The sequence below is a fragment of the Ceratina calcarata genome, unplaced genomic scaffold (genome assembly GCF_001652005.2).
Source record: "Ceratina calcarata isolate Rehan_Ccalc_2016 unplaced genomic scaffold, ASM165200v1 scaffold551.2, whole genome shotgun sequence".
In the NCBI taxonomy this organism is placed as follows: Eukaryota; Metazoa; Arthropoda; class Insecta; order Hymenoptera; family Apidae; genus Ceratina; species Ceratina calcarata.
In genome coordinates, this window is record NW_017176693.1 from 1,026,962 (window position 1) to 1,051,550 (window position 24,589).

Here is a 24,589-nt window from a genome sequence, read left to right on the forward strand (position 1 = left end):
TAAGAATCGATTTGGTGAATCGTGGCTGAAGCTTCCGTTCTAAGAATCATCGGTTAGTCGAATTGTCTTGGAAATGTACGCAGATCCCGCGAATAAATACGGTTTCTTATTTCGGCCCGGAAGAAAAACAGGGCATTTAATTAAAGCCAGGCTCGTTACTCGTCGCTCCTTGCCGGCTAGAAAAAAGGAAATATAATGCGCGGCAGGAGGCTGGGAGAACAAACAGGTAGAAAAAAATGTTGGAAGTAGCCCGCTGCGAATGAACCGGGTAATTCATCGCAGATTTTTTCATAAAGCGTCGGGATTCAGCCGGAATCCACCGCCCTGACCTTTCTCCTTTATTCACCGATCCGTCGAGACTCAAAGAATATCTCGGTTCGTCTCACCGTTTTCTCATTTATCTGTAACAAACTCTGGTATCGGGAATTTTTCTCGTCGAGATGATCGTAATATCGTTTTTTATTTGATCTTAAACAAGGCCGTTTTGGCATTAAACATTGTGCCTAGAATCGAATAAAGACGTCGCAGGTCCGTTCGAAGGGCATAAATGAAATTTCCCTATCGTTCTCTTTCTCTCATCTGTCGCTCTCAGGTCTAGCGACCAGAGCCTGTTTTCAGATTCGTCTGGCTTTATCACGGTTTATCAGGGCATGGACAGTCTTCGTGGCGCATTACACCTTTTGCATACTCGCTATTGTTCACCAGGTGCGAGGGCGGAAGGCGTGGGCGTTTGCGGAACCATCGGTAGTTTCTTTCTCGATTGTTTTCCATTATCCCCGTTTTGTAGTTTCACGGGATTAATTGTTGCCTCTATTAATAAGAAAGAGACCGCTTTAGAACCGGTCGTAGGTGGATCTGGTTTGCGAATGAATGGACCAAGTCGTCGACGATCAGATTTATTTCAAACGATATTCAAGTTAATAGCAGGAAATAACAGAAAAATTTGTTTCTCTCGTTTGTGAAAAACAGAATCGATTATTCAACAGAGAACAGTGTTTGCGTCTGAAAATATGTATAATAATTTCCATTACTCGTTTCGCTGATACGTTTCGCCGTTTTTAATCCGCGTAATAGCCGGAGGGTGAACGAAGGGTGGTACGGAAGCATTAAACGCGACGCGGTTCACGAGTTGGTAAAATACCGAATTTAACCTGTTGAGAAAGTTACTGGAAATGTTACGAAAAATTCGGACGATAGCATTATCAGTGTGCTATCAGGTTCTATTTTCGCGCAAAGCCCCCGCGTGCCATGTACACGCAGCCAACATTCTTCCACAGCGACGGGAAATTCGATTTATCTCACCGGATTTCCAGTGCCCCGAAAGGCCACACCGTCCTATTATTGGTCGTGTTCGACCCTCTTCGCTGTGTATAACTGTTTGTCATAGGGAATGATCTGGGGATGGTCTCGTGGGCGAGCGCCCACTGATTTCGTCAATGCGGTTTGCTACACGTGGTAAACAATTTTATAAAAATGATTTCTTCGGCACTTTGACTTGGAGAAGAACGGTCTGACGCGTTATTCTCGTTCGACGTAAGAGGAATCTGATTTCGATTGATCCCAGCCCTGTGATTTCGTTAGATACTTAAATTTAGCACGCGTCCGATCATGAATCATCAGAAGTCGACGAGACTTTTGGCTTTAATAATGTACAGAGCCGAGAGCGAATTTTCTATTATTCATGGAACGGATACAGGACTCGGTGACGCTGCGTCGTCGATGTGTGCGCGTCATCGAGTTCGTTGCGCATTTATTCGAGTGGTTCGCGAACCGTGGTCGCACTCGATGGACCCCATATCTCTGTTCTTGATTGACAAACGATGTCCGGCTTCGAGTTTCGGCTCGTTCATTCTTCGGCCAATTTCCGAACAGTGTGTAAAAAATTTTTCCTGATTAAACCTATACGGAGGTTGAAACAACCGGTGAGCTCGACAGGGTATAAAACGAGCAGTGTCGTAAAATCATTTTCGATTCGAAATTATCGTTAGAGAGCTGGTCTACTTCACCGGCGATGAAACGCGATACAAATAACAGTTTGTGTATGTCGCTCGCTAATTAAAACATTCCGTCGTTCATTATTCCTGAAATTTAACGATATCTCGGAAACAAACAAATTTTCATTAATTGAGGAACGTTATATTTTAAACTCGTTTTCAGAACAATTTCCAAATCAAATTGTGAAGTGATTTTTAATCAATTTTAATATTAACGTTCGTGAATAAAGCGGGGTCTCTTTCATACGCATTTCTACGTGTATTTCACGAACGTTCTCAGTCCCGTTTCGTGATTTTTTCGCGACGGTATCGCTGGTAAACTCTCCCTTTTTTGCGAATTCGATCCCTTGACTTACGATCCCCGTGCGGTCTCGATCGGTCATGGTCGTGCGTTCAAGTGATACGTACACGCAACGTCGCGCTGTAATTTAAAAGGTTAAATCGCGTGGGCGGTCGCATTTCATACCGGAGATTTCTGAAGCGATTCGCTGCGTCCAAACGAGATTTACACGGCTTTACGACGTTATTTAACAGCGACGGATTTCGTTAACGTTCGACGGTTTAAAAAGCTTGCCAGGGTATCTCGCGTCGTTTATAAGAAAGATGAGCTGAGATCAGGTTCAGAAATGTCGACGAGTAGAGTCTCCGGATTTAGGGATCTGACGTACAACGTCGGGACTCGTGGGAACCGATACTGACAGTTCCAATTATGTTGAATCCAGTATCTGATCTCGATGGGAGTCGCGCTGACGACCTTGAACCCACCGGGACTCGGTACAACCCTTTGATATTCAATTCTACTTCCATTTCTCATTCTCGGTTTCTCGGATCTCGAATAAATTCACCGCTGGCACGAGCAAACTCTGATCCCACGAGAGCAATGCCATTATTTTTATTCTATCCGCGATAAACTCCAGATTGCAATCGTGTCTCTAGATCTGGTATCTTTCGAAGATGACCCTTGATCTTCTTCGTATGATTTCTGAAAGTTGGTTTCCTCTTAACGACGAGAGACACGGTTTCATGGCGAACAACAGAGAAGGTTTCAAACACGTGTAGGTGCAACGTTTGAGTTTGAAACGAACGGACAGTGAGGTAACGGGGTCAAAGGATTCGGATCCCGCGTTTCCGGCTCTCGCCGCTTGGCAGAATGGAGAGCGAACGAGACGAAGACAGTGCGCGAAGGAGAGCACTCGGAAGCGAGGGGAGAAGAATTAATAGGGAAAGTGTGAAATGAAAGAGCGGAGAAGTTGGTCGGAAGTTAGTTTTGCGATTTCATTGCCTGTAGTGGAAAGAAATTCGAATCGAAACGGGCTTCGGGAAACGAACGCAGGGTAATCTTGATAGCGAGAAAGAATTACCGGAAGCGAGGCGCGCTCTTTTCGCAAATCGCGATCTCGGTTTTCGTCATGAACGCGAGCGTTTATTCAGAGAATTTATACGTCGTCAATTGGATCTGGTCCTTATACACGTACCGTGTTACAGGTTTCATGCCTTTTCTACTTTAGGCAACGTTCGGTTCGCTCGCGTTCACGAAATCTGTTCAAATAATTCTAAAGCCTCGCTTCCTTGAGATATTTCATCGAAAGAGATTCAGGAGGCGATCGAACCGCAAGGAAGCTAACAATAGGACTCCAAGTACGGAACGTTCTACTTCGACATTCCATCGAAACGTGTATTCTGTTCCGATCCTTTGACACACGCGTGCCTTCACGGAGGATTCGCCGGGATTCTGGTTGTTAAAACGTGCACGTTGCCGCAAAGCCTTAGTCCAAATATTAGTTGAAACGGTATTGCCTGGTCTCTAAGTAGCGTACACGTTCTCGTTATCCAAATAGCCGAGCGTTCCGACGTTACACGAGATAGGATCCGCGCGCAATCGAGATACCCTGCCTCGATAATGCACCGCGTTGCACGGGGAATAGCTGTCGGTCTCGTTCCTGTACAACTTTTTCCGATATCCAGAAAAAAATAGAGAGAAACCGAGTGACATCGTCGATCAGCCGGTGCTGTTCGAAATGCGAACCGATGCGTGCAAATGAAAACGTAAATACTCCCCGGGGTATACGCTCTCATTTCTGCAATTAACTCTTTCTACCACCCGCCGACTCACGGGCTGCTGCTGCTGCCGCGTATCAGACGTCGTTTTCTCGACACCCGCGGCAGACGTACTTTCGCGCAATCATCTTTCAGTCAGATCTGCACGTTTTAAGATGATTAAACATGCGTTCAGAATTTCATCGTGTCATTCCGAGCGCATTCGCTCGACCGCTGTCCAATTCGTTTTGAGATGAAACGACGTTTCACGTCCATCGGTCTGACTCGAGATAAATATTTTAGATTCCGCGAAGTCTCCGTTCGCGAGGCGGAAAGATTCTCCGGAGGAAGCGTGTTCCCTGCCCGCAGCCACGCTGCTCCCCGTCTCGTCATTCTTTATTTTCTTCTTATCTGTTCTTCCCGGATAACGAGGGGACCACGGGGATTTCTGTTCGTAGCGGCGCAAGGAACGAGGTAGAATCGCGGTCGAGAGCGTCCACGTGGTTGAGACGGCGAGCCTCGGGAGCAACGCCGGCGGCGTCGGCGGCGTCGGCAGCGACGTGGCAGGCAGCGAGGCAGGAACAGGCGGCGGCGGCGGCGGGGGTGGTATACCACCTGGGCTACCCTTCCAGGTGGGCTATCGGGAAGCCGGCCAAGAGTACACGCTCTACCTTCTCGCAGCCCGCGAGCAGGACCGCGCCGAGTGGATCCGTGCCATCCGTGCTGGTGAGTTCTCTTTTCTTTCCTTTATTTTCCCTCGTCTTACGTCTTCTTCCATTCCGTATTCTTAAGTTCTCGAGGTTCTATCGTCACACCGTCACGTTACGTACTCACGTTAATATTCGGGCACACTCGAACATCTGACTAGGCCGCGGGATTTTTATGTAAAACAACAAATTTTACGATGTCGATTCAAAAAATGAAAACGAATATTTTACACATTTTTGAACGTTGCATCTTGCATTTATATCTTTTGCCGTTGAATATTGCATTCTATTTTTACTCATACATTCTTTCTACAAACGTATCAAATCAGCATTCTCGTAGCTCTCGGATGAATTTCCATTCCTTTAACGGTAGCATTTATTATTCGCCTTTTTAGTAAATTTTAATCGGTCACGGCAATTAGCCTTAGCTTTCGGTAGCTCGTTAGGACAGAGAATCCTGGCTTTATGCTAGTCACGATTCGCGGAATACAATAAAGCTGAAATATATATATATATATATATATTTCAGGTAAATTGCAAATTGAAGTCGTACGTCGCGGAGTTTTCTTTACGCTCGTTGTCTCGCGATAATAAGCGTGTGACCCAGATATACGGAGAGATGCTCGGTTTTTCTTAATAGGCAGCGGAGCCACGTCGTTAAGCATTGTAATTCATTTCGAGCCGTAAATCTGAAGCAGTTTCGTTCAGTCCCCCGGGCTCATGCTCGTTCCTCAAGGCCACTGTTCTTTCGACCCAGCGTTCATTAAAGGCTTCTTTAAATTGTTCCTACTCTCCAGCTGGGAAAAAAGAGAGAGAGATACGTAGAACGCGCGGTGTGCGTCGCGGCGAAAAATTTCGTTTCCTTTTCCTACCGTCTTGTTATGTTTCCAGCAACTTTTCAGTTTCGCTGTTTCAAGCATCACCGCTTCTACGTTTCACCGCGATAACGTGCCAGTTATCTTTTGCGTTCGGTCCTCCAGGCTTGAAACACAACGGAAACGCTTTGTTTCAACCGTATATTGTATTATATTCTGCTTAGCCGTGATACACAGACGAAATCCTCTGCTTTTAATCGCTGCCGTTTCAATCGAGTTAATTTGGCAGGTGTTCCTTTCTGCCCGTACACATTCTCGTAGCATTCGTCGTAAATAGACCGAGTTTTATGTAAAATAGTATATTCCCGACATTAGTTGAGAAAATGTCTCGACTCGTACGCAGCATTTCTGTAGATTCCATTCTCTTGTAAATGCATCGAATCGGTCTGATCGTGAACCACTGGGACAGCGTGTACGTTCGCGTGTATTTCGGAATCATTGATTTCTCGGGTAAAAGTGCCGATAGGTTTCGCGTAAATAACACGTCATTATCGTGCACTTCACACAGATTTATGTGAACTCGAGCATCGCGTCGATAACTTGTCGTTCGGCTCGACGAAACGTTGCGAACGATTACAATACCCGATCCTCGAATCGTCGATTACGGAATAATTTACGATAATGAAATAATTATTTGCAGCACTCTCTCGTCGAGAGATAATTCGAGTAAAAATCAGCTTCGGTAATTGCAGGACAGGAGATCGTTTATAGCGTTTAATTCAGTCGAGTTTTGGTATGCTCGACGGTCTTTTTGAGTAGAAAAGGAGGGTGAGATTCGTTCGATTTGTCGCTGATCAAAAGAGGACGACGTACGCTCACGAATTACTACATAAACGTTTATTTAATAGAGATTAAAAACCATTGCGGGTTAGACAAATATTTTGAATAGAACTTACACTTGCAATCGATTTTCTGTATCCTCCGATAAACTGTCGAGTCTCTACGGATAGGAGCGAAGCGGGTCAAATATTTCTCGGTTATTCGATGTATGAAGTTTCATCAAAATCGATGCGTAACGCTTTGGACGCCTTTGAAGGGCCTCATGGCTTTCCACGATTTCCCTCTATTTTCCATCACGCGGGAACACTCAAACGAATTGGATGCCCCGATCCGCATTGAACCAAGTTCATCCGGCGCAAGATAACAGAAACCATTGATAATAACACCTGCGCTCGCTCGTTCGCGTTCCGGAACCCATTTTCGTGCGATACGATCAAATTAGATGAAAGTACGCGAGGAATGAAGAGTGGTGAACGCAGGAAAATTTTAAAATTAAAATAGAAATTATTATGATTGTGCGAGAATTCGGGAAATGCGAATTATGATCAGACCGATTCGACGTATCGATAAGGGACGTACACCGAAGTTTCCGTCGCACTGCTCAAATGATACGGGAAAATTTTTTGCCGACTGATACTGCAAACGATTTGAAAATTCTCACTTTGATTACGATGTTACTTGTAAAACTGTTGGCCTGCTTTATCGGAAGAAGTTTACACGCGAGATTACGTTGGTCGAGGGGTAAAAATTCTCGGTGAAATTACGCGATAAAGTACAAAGTTCCCGGAGTTTCTTAGCTTTTGTCCGTGATACATGGCGTTCGAACTTTCTATTCATCGACTCCGAAGATGTATTCGCGGCGCGATTTAACTGTCGTTGAAACGGAACTCGGCCAATAAATGACGGTCCGAACAAAGTCGAGGTCTCGGACCTTTGTGCCGAAACAGGTAAAAACTACGTATCTGCTTAACGTGGGTTCCCAAAGGAAATCAAAGATCGCTGATATAGATGTTCCTTCGTTTGACGATTTATATGCGGACGGCTCGGGTTCAGGAGATAAGGGACTTACGGAACTGTTCGAAAATGAATAATCATTCTTTGCTCTGAGTTCGCTTCGATCAATTTTACGAGAAAACTTCAGATCAGAAATCTTTAATTACGACGCTTTCGATTGTTGCACCACGTTTAATCCTCGATCGTCTATGCATTTATAAGAGTCACGGACGCGCTGATCGTCAGTGCGTAAAAATGTATTAAATAGGCAGAGATCCGAAATATTTTACGTAGAAATTCGCGGTTTGGTTGTCGATTCTAAATGACAATTTCTCAACGATAGGAACGATGCAGATTTACTTTCGAGCAATTTCTATAAAAATGCGTCTGCTCGAAAAAGGTATCGGTCTTTCTGTCGATGGAGAGTGATTCATAGGCGAAAGTGGCATCACAGATGATAAGATGCGATATGACATCGGCGGGGTATCTCGATTCCTGGGTCGATTGATTTGTCGCCGTGATGGTTGAACTTTTTTCACCGAGTTTTCGAGAGATCCGAGGACCCGTTATTGTTCGACGGAACGCCACGGGAAATCGAATTCTTTAGTTTTTCGACGCGTCCATCAAAACTTATCTCGTTAGCTATCGTCAAATTTTCATTTTTCAATTAAAAAATCTGTTTCGAAATTTCTGCATAAAATTGGGGATATTTTGTACGGTTCACGTATCAAATTCGATGTTTCGTTTTATTTCATTCGATTCGATGGTCGTCGATTCGTTGGCGGTATCGGCTTCTCCTTTTTCGAGACCTTCGGAAAAAGGTATCGGTCGTAAATAGCCGAAATTGGTGTTTGAGCTCTGAACTATCGGGTTCGTACATCTTTCGGTTACACCGGATACTTTCAAATAACGGGTCCAAGTCTTTGAGATACAGCGAGAAATATAATCCTGGATAAAAAAGGTTTCGCTGAAGATAAGTTTCCTCGCGAAACGTATTTTTTACCTCGACACGGGTATAATAAATTTTTGTACGCTCCATTTTTCATCGATTCCAAACCGTCCTACCGCTTTAACGCACTTGGCGTTTCAAAGAAATGAGTCCCGAGGCAAAATCGAGTCTTGCTCGCGTCACGCGCACAGCAACAGAAGTTGAAACAGCAAACCGCGTGCATCAAGATCCAAGTTCCGACCGTCTCGTTTTTCCTCGTGGCCAACGATGTGGTTGCAACGTACCTACAGTTGCACCTTTTTGCCGAACGGAATCATTCATGCTTTCCCTACCCAGTGAACCATTACTTCTCTAGAAAAACCATCAAACGTCTCTGAAAACGAACACGCTCTTACCAAAACACCTAACGTTTTATCATCGCGTAACGTTTCGCTCGAAGAAAAACGTTCTTCTCGACATACAAAGTGAGTAGAATCTTGAGGCGGTTCGAATCGATCAGAAACCTTTTCGACTCGGCGGCGTCTCGCCGTAGTCTACGTTTATAATTTCGTACCAACATTTTTATCCCATCGTTTTCTCGTGTAACGCGTACAATTAATTTGAACCAAAATCTCTTCTGCGCGGGTCGACGAGAATTTTTAGACGCGTCAGATCAATTAAAAATATTTCTTAGCCACGATTCCCGTACGTTAAGAGACGCTCTTACGTAATTTGAAAAAAGTTGGAGAGTGGAGATACTCTCGACCGTGGAAAAATTCGCTGATCCACGGATGTTAATGAGGCGATTAATTACGTGATATCCGTCGAGATTTCGGCCGACGTTCCGGAATTGAGGGTGAAAAAAAAGGAAATCGAGAGAACGGGTGGTCGGGGAGGAGGAGTGGAAAAGTCGGGAGCCAGACGGGAAACGAGGATAATTAGAGAGGGAGGCCGGGATAAAGGAGGAATAAGCAGAACTAGACTACTTTGCACTTTCGTAGGCTCGAGGCTGTCGTGTACAATAGTTTCTCATCGATATTGTCTCCGCCGACAAATTGCTCCGGGCCGTGATATCGATCGAGGCCTTTAAACTGCTGGAACTCCCTCTTCTCTCACTCTCTTTTCCCTCGTCCCTTCGTTTTTTGCGAACACGGCCAACGAATGCATATGCATACCGGCGTCGGAGAGAGTTTCCGGAGAAGTGGGAGTTAATAAAGATTAATTGCGTCGATCCGTGGTCTCGGACCGAGTTCCTTGTAAACACCTTACTTCCGGATCGCCTTTGACCACGGTAAACAGGCTGGTTTTACAGTTCGGATCGAACTTGGATTTTACGAGTCATTTAAAGACATACATGTGTTTCACATACTTTTGTACGTTATCGTATTTTCCAACAGTTTCACGACTCGATTCTGTGACGAAAACAACGAAAGACCCAGTCTCCGCGGTCGTACAATTATTCAGGATATTCGATTTAAATGCGCGGAATTAAATTACCAATTTTTTAACGAGTACGGTTCTCTGGTTTTCATCATCGGGAAACCTCGTCTGCAAAATATCCCACGGATTCAATTGTGCACTGAGGAATAATTCGAAACGAAACGAACCACCCCTCGAACTTGTTTCACCTCTTTCGACGATATCAATTCCGTCCGGGTCGCCGACCCACGCGAGTTTCGTACGTTCGAAACGTTGCATTCTCTTGAAGACGATCGTTGACGGGCGCAAGAAGCCCGTGAATAGGCTTTCACGTGTCGCAAGGAGCGACCACTTCTCCCTCGTTCTCGAGGGCGGATGCGAAACGTTTTTCCGGTCTACCGTGAGACGTCCGCCTCGTCAAAGCCTCGCACGCTTTTCTCGACAAGTTCTTTCGTTTTTATACATGCAAATTTGCAATTTCCTCGAGGACGATTCAGATCGTAGAAATTGCACGTCGACTCATTGGTCGGCCAATTTATTACGTCTTTCCCTTCGATCACTCGATCGTATTAACATTTTACGGTACGTCTCCTCGTTTGCATGTCCCCGCTGTTGAATTATAAACCGGAGAGGTATTGTTTGCTCTGAAAGCATTAATTAAATTATGCCCCTTGCTACGTCGCTTCTGACAACGGTCGGGCCGAACCCTGGCCAAGATTCTCCCTCCCTATAGTAAAAGCTACCCCGGAGGTACCAAATACACAACACGTATCGCGGCGGTGTTCGACTTTAATTATTCGTTCCCTCAGAAAGTTGGTTCTTGGTTTGAAACAGGGCCAGGGAACTAATAGCAATACCACGATTATTATAGTTTCTTGTACCGCGGATCGCGTTTTAACGAGCTACTCGGATTAATTAATTTTTAGCCTTCTCGTTACGTGCTCTATCGTTCCTCTTGACCTCCTGTCCCGCGGACGAAAATTGGACTGGGGTTTCTTATGCGCGATGCCTCCTCGTAACAACCACGCGACGCGGAATGAATCTGCAGATTTCGAGTGGAGATCGTGAACTTCGTTTTCTCCTAAATTTCTGTTACACCGTCAACGGAAAAACACCGCCGGTCTGTCAATACACAATACCGACGGCTTTCCGATTCCGACGAGAACTTGCAATTACTATGAAATTATGTAAAAAAATTGCCGAGAGCTTTGACCAACATTTCTGTTATTTACTAGCGTTGCCAACTTCCACAGTTCCCGAATCCGCTTCGGGAATGTCGTAGTTGCAACGGGAAAAAATGTGCGAGAGCTCGCGGTGAAACGAGGAAAAATTTTTCCGTCGGTTTTTACTCCGGGCGGGGAAAAGTTGGTTCAGAAAACGTACTCGGACAAAAGTCGTATGTATGATCGGTGCACGTGGCCAGTAAAAAGCGTGAAAAATGTGGCACAACTATTTTCTACGAATTTCACGTTCGATGGATGATATTTCATGGGAACAATAGATAATTTGTCAAATAAATACACCGCCCGTAAAAGCTTGTCGCAAGTAAATTGAATGTTGTTCCGGAAACGAATGGCGCTTCGATATTTTTTTACCTCTCCTGTTCGCGGCTAATGGTCGGTGGACCGTTCGACCGTTGCTTCGAGAAAGATACAGAGTTTCGTTCCTCCGACCTTTGTATTAGATTCGCCCAAAGATGATTACAATTCTTGCATGCAATAAGTCGCTATTTTCGAACGAACCTTCAATATTCACCTTTTGTCGACTTTGGTCGCCAAAAAACCTATGACCTGCTTCTAAAGCTGACCGAGCTCTGTTCTTAAGAACGTTTTTGTCATAAGATTTGGGTGAATATAAATTGTCCCAAATTGGCAATAAAAGAGAGCACGATGGATCTCGGCTGGAAAATAGCAATTGAAAAACTAAAACTATAGGTGTCATGTGCATCGAACTAATAATTAATTGGCGACGGGGCGTTGTCGTGTCGCAGTGTGCAGCGAGAACCCGGGTCTGAGCGGTCGTTACCACGCGGGACTGTGGAGTGGTAAGCGGTGGTCCTGCTGCCGCTTGTCGACACGTTCAGCGGAGGGCTGCGACACTTGCAGCTCCTGGTCCTCTAAGCCGTTAAACGCAACGAACCCGTCCTCGACGTCCACTTCGAGTTTCACCTCTGCCGCCGGAAGCACCATCGCCGCCACCACCACTGCCGCCATAACCGATCGACCGCAGACGACCAACTCCGAGGCGAACAACAACCCCATCGTTCATTCGCAGGCCCGCTCAACGATCGGTGAGTACCAACTCGACATCCTTCCATCTCTTTTTGTACGATAAGTTTTTGTACGGAGGATACATACTCTGTTCAGAAGTTACGACGGTTGCAACTAATTATTGGACTCCGCTCATAAGAGTACTGAGTCTGCAGAAATTATAAATGTTGTCTTAAAACTCGAGGGTAAAGTCGAATGCGTATTCCAATGTTGGAACGATGCACGAGATGCTCTTCACTGGCAAAATTTTCATTTGCAACGTGTATCAAGTCTACGGCTCGCTCATTTATTAACTGTGTTCGTATGATAAACGATTCCCTTCTTTCGTCTCGGTAATATCGTCGATGAAAAACCGAAGGAAACGTTGAAGGGAACGATCGATCGGGAATTACTGAAGCCGCGGTCGCAAGAAACTGTGACTGAAGTCGAAAGGTTGGTGGTGGCACGTTTTAAACGAGCTCTTCTGCTCTCGCTCATGCGACGCGACGTTTGCCAAGATCTCCATTTTTAAAGAAACACGGAACTATCGCGTGGCCGCGGTAAAAAGATGAACAAACTTTAAACGAACGTTTCTCTGACACGTCGACCGTTCCCCCTTTTTACAGACAGCGAATGTGTGACACGAATCTCGCGTTTTAAGAATCCTCCGACAAAGTTGCCACAGTTTTTTTCAAGTTTGGCGAAAATATTTCGCGACACTAACGAGAAGTCGTTCCTCTTTGGTTTTCTCTGACTTCTTGTACCGCGCCACGCTTTCCTCAAGGAAACGTTAAAACGACGTGTACAACCAGTGGTCGGAGTTAATTAATCCCCGAGCTGCTTCGAATGTTAAATTCATCGAGTTTTTCGTTTAATCCGCGGCCTAGCTTCTTTCGATGTTCGCTTCTGCATCGAGCTCGCCTCTCCATTTAAATATTAGCTAGTAACCGCAGTAAGTTGCCGAGACAAACTCCTCCGTAAACGTCCAGCCGGACGTTAATGTCGGATTCCATTAGGTTCCCTCTAGTGGCTTCGAAATTCCAATCAGTCCCCGGAGAATCGACGGTCGGACAGAAACAACTCGTAAATCGCATTACTTGGATCCTGCCGTTCCAAATATCAGTTATCACTGCCATCGAAATTAGTTCCCTCAAAATATTCTCCACGACTTTTTGCGGTCATGTAAAATTAACGAGTTGTGCATTTCCCAACCAAAAGCCAAACGTCCGTTCCTCCTTTCGCAAAAAGAGGTTCGTTCGGCCACATTGTTATCTTCTGTTTCCAATCACATCCTCTGCAGATTTCTGGAATCTCCAAGGATGAATGGGTGCCGGGGTAAGGGGGTGCACGAAACAAGGGATGAAATTCGACGGGAGCAGTTAAACGGGTCAACGCACAGCGATAGCATTCTCTGTGTCCCGCTCTTTATGTTGTTCATTGTGCATCGACCCATTTGACGCGGCTCTTCATATTCTATTTTTCCTTCTCCGTCATCGCGTATCGACCCGTCCGATACATCGAGTCCTATGTGTCACGTTTCCTTTCCTTTTCCTTCGTTTTCTCCTGCATCCGACACCTTTGTCCACGCGACTAAACATATTTCCTCGCAGCCTATCTCTCTGCTACCTCGACTGAACAATTAGTTTCGGAGCAAGATCGAAGCTTCGCTAGAACGTCGACGGGCAGATCGTTTAATCTGCGAAACGAAACTGTTTATTGGAAGTTTCGTCATAATTTTTGTATGAAAACTGACGGAACGAACTTTGCACGTCGATAGATGTTGCAAATTGAAGAAACTGTTAAGCCTGAAACGCTAGTCGTTGAAAGTTAACGGAGTGAATCGTATAATACCATCTCGCTTTTGCTCCAATTCCATTTTTGAGTTTGCTCGAACGTGCAAAGAGCTTCTATCTCACGGCGTGCAGCTGTTCCGGTTCCGAAGAATATTTCATCCGATTATTATTTTCCTCGAGTCGCTCCCGCAAACGAGTTCGTAACTATAGTCGTGTCTTAGAAGTTGCACGGTTTGTAGCATTAGCGCTCGTGAATCGGTCTAATGAAATTAATGCCGGTGTCAGTGTTCTTGGACTCGCGTGATCCGTTATGCTTCTCTCGTATGAAAATATACGTACGATTGGCTGCAATAAACGTTTTATTTTGCATAAAGATCATTGAGCAATTTCGGTGAAGATTTCAAGTCGATTCGAAGCGACACGCATAGGTCTTCAAAGTTGCCGATCCGAAACTTTTGCCGGGAACTCGAAGGCGTGTTCCTCACTTTGATAGTAGCTAACGTCAAAGTAGGTGACAACGGCGGTAGACGATAGTGACAGGGTGGAAACTTGCTTGTCACTGGCGAAATCAATAGGATTGCCCTTCCCCGACTCACCAACGTGTGAATCTAACAAACACTCCGTCACGGTTACGGTCGAATCTAATTTTAACGCGGTTATCTCTGACCCACTTAGTAAAATTGTTTTCTTTTTCCAAACTAAATATATATGTAGGATGGATACGTGGTAATTTTTAGTTGCTCAAAAATGCTTGCGAGAACGAATAATCGTACGAGGATGCATTATTTCAGTGAACTCCATTAAATACGAAATTCATAGAAAATATTTTTCAACGAATCGTGTCGTTTCGTACAGATTGCCTTTATTCATTTACCGGTATTTCTATTGGAATGATTATAGGATGGATTCCTGCAGTTTTTAAAAGCTCGCAAACGATTAAACGTATTTATTTCGATTGTCGTGCGAGTTTTACGTATGCGTATATTTCGAAGCAATTAAGCCGAGTACAGAGCAGTTATATCTATCGCTTAAATTGCAATTCCCGTTCCGGCGAAACAAAACGCAGAATTCGGGCAACGATGCTACTCGGGGAATTTCGAAAGCCACGAGTTTCGGATGGTATTAGCGCAGGTAGGCCGATGCGAAATAATCGGCGAGCAGTGTTTGGACAAGCAAGTTCAGTGGAAGTTCCGGATCTGAAGTGGAGCCGATGGAAAAAGTTGCTACCTCCTCCGAGTATTTGATAAACGATCATTCCTGGTACCAAACAAACTTTCGTTTCTCGGATTTTCGAACGCAGAGCTGAGAGTTCGAGTCGGCTCATTTGCATGCGTGGTGTACGCGACGCACGGTTACATTTTCCAGTGAGTTTAAGAATCGATTCGTGGTGACGGCCACGATCTAGTCAGGGCTCGGTCACACTCCATTTAAATGGTAATCGATTCCCCTCGTACGAGTGCTCGGTGCACGATTTAAAGTTCGCACCGCTCTACCCTTTTTGGTTCGATTCATTTCCCATAGTTCTTGCACGCGCGAATAGAACGATGGTAGAGTTTTCTCTTCGTTCGAGTAGCATTACCGTACGATCCTCCCTGATTAAGGAAGCCATCGTTCCACGACGTTATTAATATGCAGATCTTCGCGCAAAAGGCGAATTTACCCATATTTTTGTCAGATGACTCGTGCGATCCCTCGTTCGTTGCGAAGTAACGATACCGGTTGAAATTGATCATCGCCAGAGAGAATCGAATAAAAGTTGATCCGGTTCAATTGGATCGGCAATGTAAATCGTTTTTCCTTATACGTTCCACGTAAGGTTCATGAAATTTCATTCGACGGTAAGCCGGTCGACTCCACCGTAAGTGCTTTTTTGTCCGACATAGATAACGGCGAATCGATATTCGACACTGGCTCTTTAAACGACGCGATGGTACGTGCATGCAGAAAAGCTCGATAAGATTTTATGTAGACTAATTAACCTTCGATGGACAGTCTTAAAATTGTGATTGCTTTCATCGTGAAGTCCGACAACAAATCTCTCATTAAATAATTTTGTACGACGATCATGATGGATAGAGATATGTTTAAAAATGGTATTGTACGCGTAGACAAACGTATTTAGTCTTATCTTAATTAGGCGTCCTTATCTATGGAAACTTATTGATCTGCGATAATCGAATTGAAGCAACGGGAGATATAGTTCGCGCTGGTCGACTGGGATTCTCGTTGAACGATAGAACCGGAAGGGAACCGTCGGGTCAGCGTTTGTCGTGCGGAGGCTAGGCGTCCAGTCTAATTGGCTAGACGTTGACGGGTCAGTACGCACCATATCCGGTTCTCTGCCGAGGCTCAAAGGCCGGATACGCGTATATCGATGATCGAGTTAAAGGTGTGAAAAGTGTAACGAGTCAAGCCAAGCCCATTGATAATATTTCCCGTCCGTTCATTTCAATTAACAAGAATATTCTATCAATTCATTTGCGTTCTATTATTTTTGAAAAATCCATGCCGCGTATGAATAATTTAGACGATAATTGGAAAATTAATGGAGATACCGGAGCAGAAGTTGCGAACCATCGCGAGGAAGCGAGAGGACACGATGGTAACGCGATCAGCCGAATGATCGAATAAAATTGGAACAAACAGATTTTTCAATAACGAGACAATAAAATTATTCGATAAATTATACGTTCAGTGAACTGACGATAAATGAAACTCGGGATGCTTCGTCTTTATAACGTGAAATTCTGTATTTTTTAGAGAAACCGTTTCTTTTGATCGCAAAGCTACCTAGTCGACGCTTTGTTTTCGATAGACTTGTCAATTATAAATTCGTCCCGAGTTCCGTGGGAGACAAAATATTTTCATAGAATCGTCTCGAGTCTTAATATTCGGGGATGCGCGGGCCGAGTAATTCGGCGTGAAAGGAAGGCTTCGATGTTCGCGCGCGCCAATTATCCGGAAGTTTTCCTTTCGTCCGTTTCGCGCGGCCCGTCGATATCATCCTAATTGCTATCGAGCGCCTTGGTAATCCATTAGCGGACAGAGATGGCCTAGATCGAGCCCCCCTCGTCCACGCTCTTCGCTCATTCCCGACGTCGCATCCTCTTCCGGCGAAGAATCTATCCCTGGTACCGGCTTCTATCCAGATTCACGGTACATTTGATCTGGAACCGCGTTGCTTTGCAACGAGGATTAATGGAGGAGAAGTGCGTTTCCCGGTGATCGAAAGCATCGTGCGTCATAGCTGTGCATCATTTTAAGTTTCCTTTTCTAACGATTGGACTTGGGTTTCACCACGAATCATAGATACGTTCTTCATTTCGTTGAAACGGTCGATTCGCTGCTTATTCCGGATATGGAAACGTCGTTCCAGCCGTAGTAACAAACGGCGATTGACCGACATTAAATTAAACGGATACGTTTCCTTTTTTCAAAACAGTTAATTAATTGGACACGCTGGAATCCGAACGACGGTATCGTAAATCCGTTGTAACAAACACTGAAAATTCTCGGACAGATAACGTTTCCCCTCGGGATTTGATTCGCAGCACTCCATCGGGAAATTGTTATCTTTTTGAATATCGCATCGGTTCACCGTGGCGTGGTTATTTCACCGTGTCGTAAATCCATGAAATTTCTATCGATGAGTCGTCGAGGTATTTATGCGGAGGCAATCGCGCCTGCTTTATTCCCATTTTTTTTTTCTTCCCCATCGATCGCAAGGCTATTGAAATTCAGATCGAGGGAGCCGAGTGTTTCGGTTTTACGGATCAAAGGATTACCGGAATAATGCTCTGGGATAATTCCGGTTTTTGTCGAACAGGATATTGCGATGAGTAGATCTCGTGGGCAAATAAATCCGAGCCCGTTCGTTAATCTTCGTCGGGTTCTAATCTTTAATGGTCGAAATTCTGTCCACTAACGGACGCAATTTGTCCCAGGATCTTCCCGTTCCACCGATCTCTAATATTTCAAACGGTCAAACTCGCGATCACCGATAATAGCTGATCTACGCTCGGTAAACTTCCACCTCCCATTTGTTCTTTCGTCGTTCTGTAAGATCGTCGATTGGCCGGTTCAGTTCTTAAACGATGGGAACCATCGAGTGAATTTTTCGCGCGACGCGGAGAAGGAGAGATCGATTCAGGTACGGTGGCACTCGTTCTCCGGCTGATCAATATTGCAGCCCGCGCACGATGATGATGTATCCGAAAGCGAGCAGGAGGCTGCTATAAATTATAACAGCGTATTAGGGCGTCGGGGCGCTACAGGCACACGGAACACCCGCTATTGCATACATAAATGCATGTCTACCCTGTTGGGAAGTAACGCGCGCGGATCTGCTTTCGTATTACGCTTCATCTTGCTCCAGGGAAACCGGAGTAATTTCGAAAATTTTAATTGAATCACTCCTGCCCCGTGGAGACTGATTGGTGTCCGAGCTTTTTGATTTTCCCATCAAAATATTGTCAATAGAAACATCGTCTGCAATTTTAGTTTCTATCGGGCGATGTTGACTTTAATTGAATTAAATGGTCGGAATTTTTGCCTCGTGCGCTCGTTATTCCATTAAACCGAACAATTTTAATTATGTCTTTGGTCCGACGGACGTAGTTTATTCGGGAACGGTTTCAGTGATTAATCGAAGCAAACCGATGCTAATGTTTCCCGACATGGTCTTTACGTTCGACGACAAAGGGTTCACCGTGTTTCCGCGCGTACAAAGGGTCGAACGTTTTAGGAACGCTCGAACCGGTCAAAGGAAGAACCATCGAGGCGAGTGTCGCGACGTGGCCAGGTTAATTTTCGTCGAGGGAGTCGAATATCATGTTTTACCATTGACCCTCTTCCTTTTCATCCGGTTTCTCGACGACCCTTCGACCATGAGAACCGTTCCCGTTAAATCCGTGCTATATAATGAGAAACGAAAAATCAGGCTAAGTTTCTACAAACGCGGTCCCGCAGTGTTTCGTCCAATCCAACGTGCCGTCTCATCGTTAACGACGTAATAGAGACGAAATCGATCGTTTTCATTTCGATAGACATAAAAAATATGTTGATATCTTTGATATTTGCCATTCGAATCGTTGATAGAAACAGGGTTGAAAAGGTAAGAATCGCAAATAGCGTAATTCAACGACGAGCATTAATTACTAGGTCCGTTTTCGACGCGGACGTATCGTAGCGATCCGCAGAGCATTTACGCTTCTATCCGGCGGCGTTTCCCTTCCGACGAACCTTTATTCTCTTTGTCGGGGGAAATCTCGTTACCATTACCGCGTGCACGCCGGTGCATCGATGGCTCTCGCATTGATGCAACTGTCGCTTCGAGTTTGTTCATAATTCATGAATCACGCGAGTCGGGGTTGCGAGAACCCACGGTTAAATAGAATTTGTCGCGGTATAATTCGATGTCTGGTTTTTTTTCTCGATTCATTAAGGTTCGTTAAAACTACGGCACGTATTCCTTAGCTACGTTACCTAATTCCAAGTAAATGCGAAGCGCAAATTTTGCGGATCTATTTTTTATCTTTGGTTTAATGCTATCACGTCACTACTCTTTGCTCTTCCCACTTTTTTCCCGGTCTTCTTAACCGATCTATTATCTTTTCATTATCTCGTCCCTAAAAAATGTTTTGTAGTCTCATCCTGTCGTCCTCTGTTCCTTCGCGTTCCTCGCTATGTCGATGTTTTTTGTTCCTCACTCATCCAGTACTTGTTCGCGTTTTCCACGCTTCCATATTCGGCTCTCGTAATCGATCTCTGACTTGCCTGTTTCCTCCGTATAGAACTTAGTATTGTTCCCGTTACGTTGCGCGCACACGCGTTGAGCCGGGTTTTAGATTCGCGGAAAATCCTGATTTTTCTCGTGGCACGTTCGTAATTAAACACCGGCGTAACATCGATCGCAATGGAGCATATATAGATCTAAATTTCTCATTTCAAACGCATATGCTAAAATCGCAATTTCTCAACTCTGGCGGAGTACGTAGGGACTCTTTAATTAGAACAGTACGTTATCGGTGAAATTACATACGCGCGCAGCTGGTATTACATTACTACGGATTATAAGGAAAATTCATTGACGCTACTAGAGCCTCGCCGAACGAGATGAAAATTTGTTACCGCGTTTTCTCCGTTACCATTTTTTATCATCGTCGAAATTAAGTTGAAATCCTCTTAACGGTCACGTTGCTCAACGGTTTCTGGGCGAAGACCCATCGCCGTCAAACCCTTGAAATCTGTTGGACGCGGATGAGCAGTCTCTGGGAAACGTTTCCTTGAAAATCCCATAACGAGGGTTTGCAAAGAAAAACGACGTACTCGTCCCTTTTCGGCTATCGCGCGACCGTCTCACGAAACTTTTTGATTCGAAACGTTGATTACTCGAGAAGAGGATCGCCCTACCCGGGGGTCTCTTCTTTCACGTTAGCAATTTTTAATTCGCGCATCAGCCAACCTGACACAGTTCCGTTATATTAACGCGCGGAGGATGCAATTAACGAGTTTGTTTGAGCGATGCCGACGAGGCGCGACAGCCGCCAGCAGAAACCGACGAAATTATAATGACTCTCGACGCTCGCTCCGAGCGCGATCTCCACCCGCCCCTTTTCTTCCTCGCCCTTGCCAGATGATTCGTCGCGTCGTTAAACGCCTCGCGTTAATTCGAGCCGGTGGTCTCCTCACGGACCGTCGTTTGTTCGCCGACGGAGTATCTCGCGGGACAGGCCCGTCGTGTTCACGCGTTCCCAGATTTCGCGCAAAGGGCTCTTGCGACGCGATTGCCATTGAACATGTATTTTATCTCGACTTACCGATCAGGATTTGTTCAGTAATCTTCATTCGTCGTGCGTCACGAGATATTTTACACGACTCGTTACCAAACGAAGTTGTAACGTCTGAAACTAAAGTCACGCGGAACTGATTTGCAAAGAGACCGTATCAAACGTCGAGCAAATCCCCGGGACTCGAGCAAATACCTCCCAGTTATTATTTGGAACACCCGGGTCTCACAGCAAGTGTGGATCTTTAGCCAGAATTTTGAAAGTTTCATCCGGCCGGATTCTCGCAACGGAAAAGGTGTTCCCAGTTAAATCGCCGCGTGTGTGCGCTTGCCTCTATCATTTCCAGAGAACCGACGAGAACGTCTCGTTCCAGTCTTTGAGTAGTTTCTCTTTCCTGAAAACCGTCTTGAAGAGGTCCTACCGGCGGCGGTGCTCGCCGTGAGTCGTGTTTCCCTCGCGCCGAGAAGAAGGTCAGCTTAATAGGCTGCCGCGGCCGGCGTGCAGCAGAAACGTTTCCCTCTCGCTCGGTTATTTGCTCGCGAAACACTGTCCCGATTTTTGCCGCGTTCGTTAGCCATGCAAAAATCGCTCGTATTTTTAGCTGAAAATCCTCGTTCGAGTTATCGCCGCAAACATTAAAATTGACAAAAACAAACTGCACGGCTGATCCGCATTTTTCATCGAATGCGGAGACACCCAATTTACAACGATTTCTCACTTTTCACCATTCTCCGTTAAACAAGAAATTCCATTTTTACTGCGCGACATCAATTATTTGTCAACGGTCCACTTTGTTCGCGTTACGACGGCAGTTTTACCGAAGGCAGTGGTCCGCGGCAGCCGTACAGAGCTCCGAGTTCTGACAAAGTAACCGGTAATGAGATAAAATTGGTCGCGATGCGTGGAACCGTGCTCGATCGATCAAAGGGCCAACTCGTTCCGAACTTTTTAATTGCTCCCCGAGGAAACTTTTCCTTTCAGCCGAGGTCCGAATTTCCACGAGGTACGGAATACAAATATTACGCGTCTACGCGTTAAGAAGAAAGTCGTATGGTAATCCTATTACGATCCCATCGTGACGCGATCATATCTCCAGTAGTTAATGCTAATTGTAACTACTATCTTCATCGATCATCTGTACTGGAACGGTTCACGAAGATCGTAATCAATCTTCGTCACGATGATCGATCGTTGTGTTCAACTAATGAACCGAACTGCATTGATTTCCTACAAAAATCTAATGTTAAATCGTGTTCTGATCCTGAAAACACTGAAGATCGTTTCGCCCGTGGAACAGCGTTTCCGGCGAATTTCGTAGGCGACCATTAAGACGCGCCCTCCTCGAGTTGTCGGCAAATAAGTTAAAGCCGCTTACCGCGATGAAAATCCGCGAGGAAGACGCGATTAAGATAGCTCGCCGTGAATAACAAAGAGTCGGTTCTCCGTATCCCAGCGTTGGATGAAAAGATTCGCCAGCTTCCGGTTTTTCTGGCCTCTAAATCCGGAGGAAAGAATTATGATGCACGTTCCCTTTATTATTCCGGAATCGGAGTCGTGTCGAGACAATGGCAATTTGTACGCTGAATGCTACAGGCAAATTGTCGACCCCGATGAAATCTCTGTACAATTCAAGGTGTGAAAAGCGTGATGGTCGATGTTCTCCAGAATAATGCGAGAAAATTAGAGTTGGAGTCGATTTCGACGGGTTAACTTCGGTGCGAGTGCACTCGGCGAATTCTCGTCGGAAAGGTCCAAACGAAATTTCGTCATTTTTCGGAGGCGTTTCAACTCGTATCGATGGTAGGCGTGGGCGAAGTCGAAGGACGTGCCGGTATCGTTCTCGCGGATCGATCGTTCCTCGAAAGGTTCGTCGCGGGGAAACCGCGTTCGGCATTGTGGCGTTTTTTCAGCGGCCGTAAACGCGTTATTAGGAGGTTTTCGTCGCTTTTGTGCGTGCACCCGTGACCCAGATCCCGCGACGTGACATTTCGCCAGCGTTTTCCGCGTTCACAAGCACCTTGACATCGTTTTGAACAACTTTTTCTGGAACGTTTTATCCGGCTCTGCTATTTACCGGAACCACCGACCCTCCATCCGTGCCCCGACGAAACGGAAGCGAAACGAAATTTCCCGCGTTCGACGTAATATTTCAATTTTAATTTAATTAAAAATTACCGCTCGGTGGACGGAACTCCGAGCCGCGGTGCGTTGCCTTTTTGCGCGACGCGTGTTAATTAATTCTGATGGTCCTCGACTTTAATGAACCGATCGGTGGCTCATCCCATTATTTTTCGAGATCGAACTCTCCAGCTAATTTCATTCTACCGTTTTAAAACGCTCGGTACGTTCGAAATTATATCTACTACGGCTAAATAGTATGCAAATAAAAATGTCTTATCGGTGATACCACGACGACACGATCGCGTTCGATCCAAGGACTCGCGTACGAGCAAATCGGATCAAGCGTCGCGTTTCATTTGAGAATTTCGATCCAGAGAAATTTCTTCGACCCGATAATTTGTTAGGCTCCGGCAGAATTCGGCAAACTGTAAAATAAATAGCGCTTATAAAAAAGCTACGAAACTTCAACGTTCACAGTGCAACAGCGAACGTAATAAAATACGACACGATGGATCGTTTTCCTAGTTCAATTTTTTACGAGTCTTCTATCCAATATCGATCAAAAACATTTCGTACGAGTTTCTATCCGGGGATATTCTAACCCATGGATGAAACGCGATAACGAGCGGATCGACCGGTAGAGCGTTACGTGGAAAAGTCGATGGCTAGATGATAATGATAAATCGAGGAATACGTTGTAGAACGTCCGGCCGCGCATAATTTCCCCGGTAATTTGACGTTAGCGATATAATGGCGAAGCGTTACCTGCGGTAGTATGAAACGATAACGCCAAACGTTGGATTAATTATTAAATTGCTTTGCGTTGCGATTACGATTACTGGGTGGAAACAGTAATCCAGCTAGCCTGATCATTTAATTACCCCATTGGTCGTCCACGTGCCGATGTTGTTCCCGGTCGAATTCAAGAAAATATTCATTCTTATTTCGTATTACAATCTCTGATCACTTCATCGTAGCCTCTCATCGTTGACGTTAAATGCAGAGAGTCAAGTGTAGTATCACACATGATAATAATTAGTCGTTTGATTTTATTAAAGCAAGTTGCCGTTGAACGAGCTCGTCCTTGCATTTTATAAAATCAGTGACCGCATCGTTTTAAACGACAAGTCTCATTGACTCACTCTACACTTTTCAGAATATGTTCTTTAAAGTGCGTTCAAAGTAATTGAAGCACACTTAAAAAATCGTTGATAGAGTAACGATCTTACGTGACTCAAACTTTAGACTAATTGAGAGATCAGTACACGATTTTTAAGCTACTAGTTGGAACGTCTCGGTACCGCAATTTGTTCGCCAACGTTACACCACTCGATCAGAGTGTACGACTCCTTAACGATAGCGGTAGGAATATTCGTCGTTCTCGTTTCTCGATTACGACTTCGTTAATAGGAGAGTCGCCCTCGAAAGTTATGTAACTTCGGTTCGCGGACTTTATGCAACGTCAATTACGGAAATGAACCCGACGTCGCGTCGGTTGCTGCGGTACTCGAGCGAGAAATCGACGAAAGAATAGTCGCATAGAATAAATCGAACGAGTTCCACGATATCGTTTCCTTCTTCGTATCAGTCCCTCGTCCTCTCATCTAGTGGATGATCATTTTCGAGTTTACAGCGTCATTTTAATCATAATTACTACAGAGACGTTTCGCGTCTCAGGAATGACGACGGAACGTCGAAGATGCTTCGTCTCTTCCATTACTCGATCGTTGCAACGTGCATTCATTCTTCGTATCGTCTACCGCATGTTCCACCTTTTAAGGATGTATTGGCTATATAGTCAATCCCAAAAGTTTATGTACCTTAGAAAAACGCATTTCCTATAATTAAAGAGAAATCAGACGTCGGAAGAACAATGCTAATAATAAATAGCTACGTGCTAAAACG

The 24,589-nt window shown here is 45.1% G+C and overlaps 1 protein-coding gene across 3 annotated transcripts in view; it reads left to right on the forward strand.

Moving 5' to 3' along the window:
• Btk29A (tyrosine-protein kinase Btk29A) overlaps window positions 1-24,589 on the forward strand; it is a 105,750-nt gene that overhangs the window by 6,818 nt on the left and 74,343 nt on the right. For 2 of the 3 annotated variants that reach the window (XM_018031382.2, XM_026816897.1), the window contains 2 exons: window positions 4,490-4,757; window positions 11,724-12,023. In XM_018031382.2, coding sequence (XP_017886871.1) covers window positions 4,490-4,757; window positions 11,724-12,023 — 568 coding nt within the window. The remainder of the gene's footprint in view (window positions 1-4,489; window positions 4,758-11,723; window positions 12,024-24,589) is intronic. The other variant, XM_026816901.1, reaches the window with a different exon arrangement.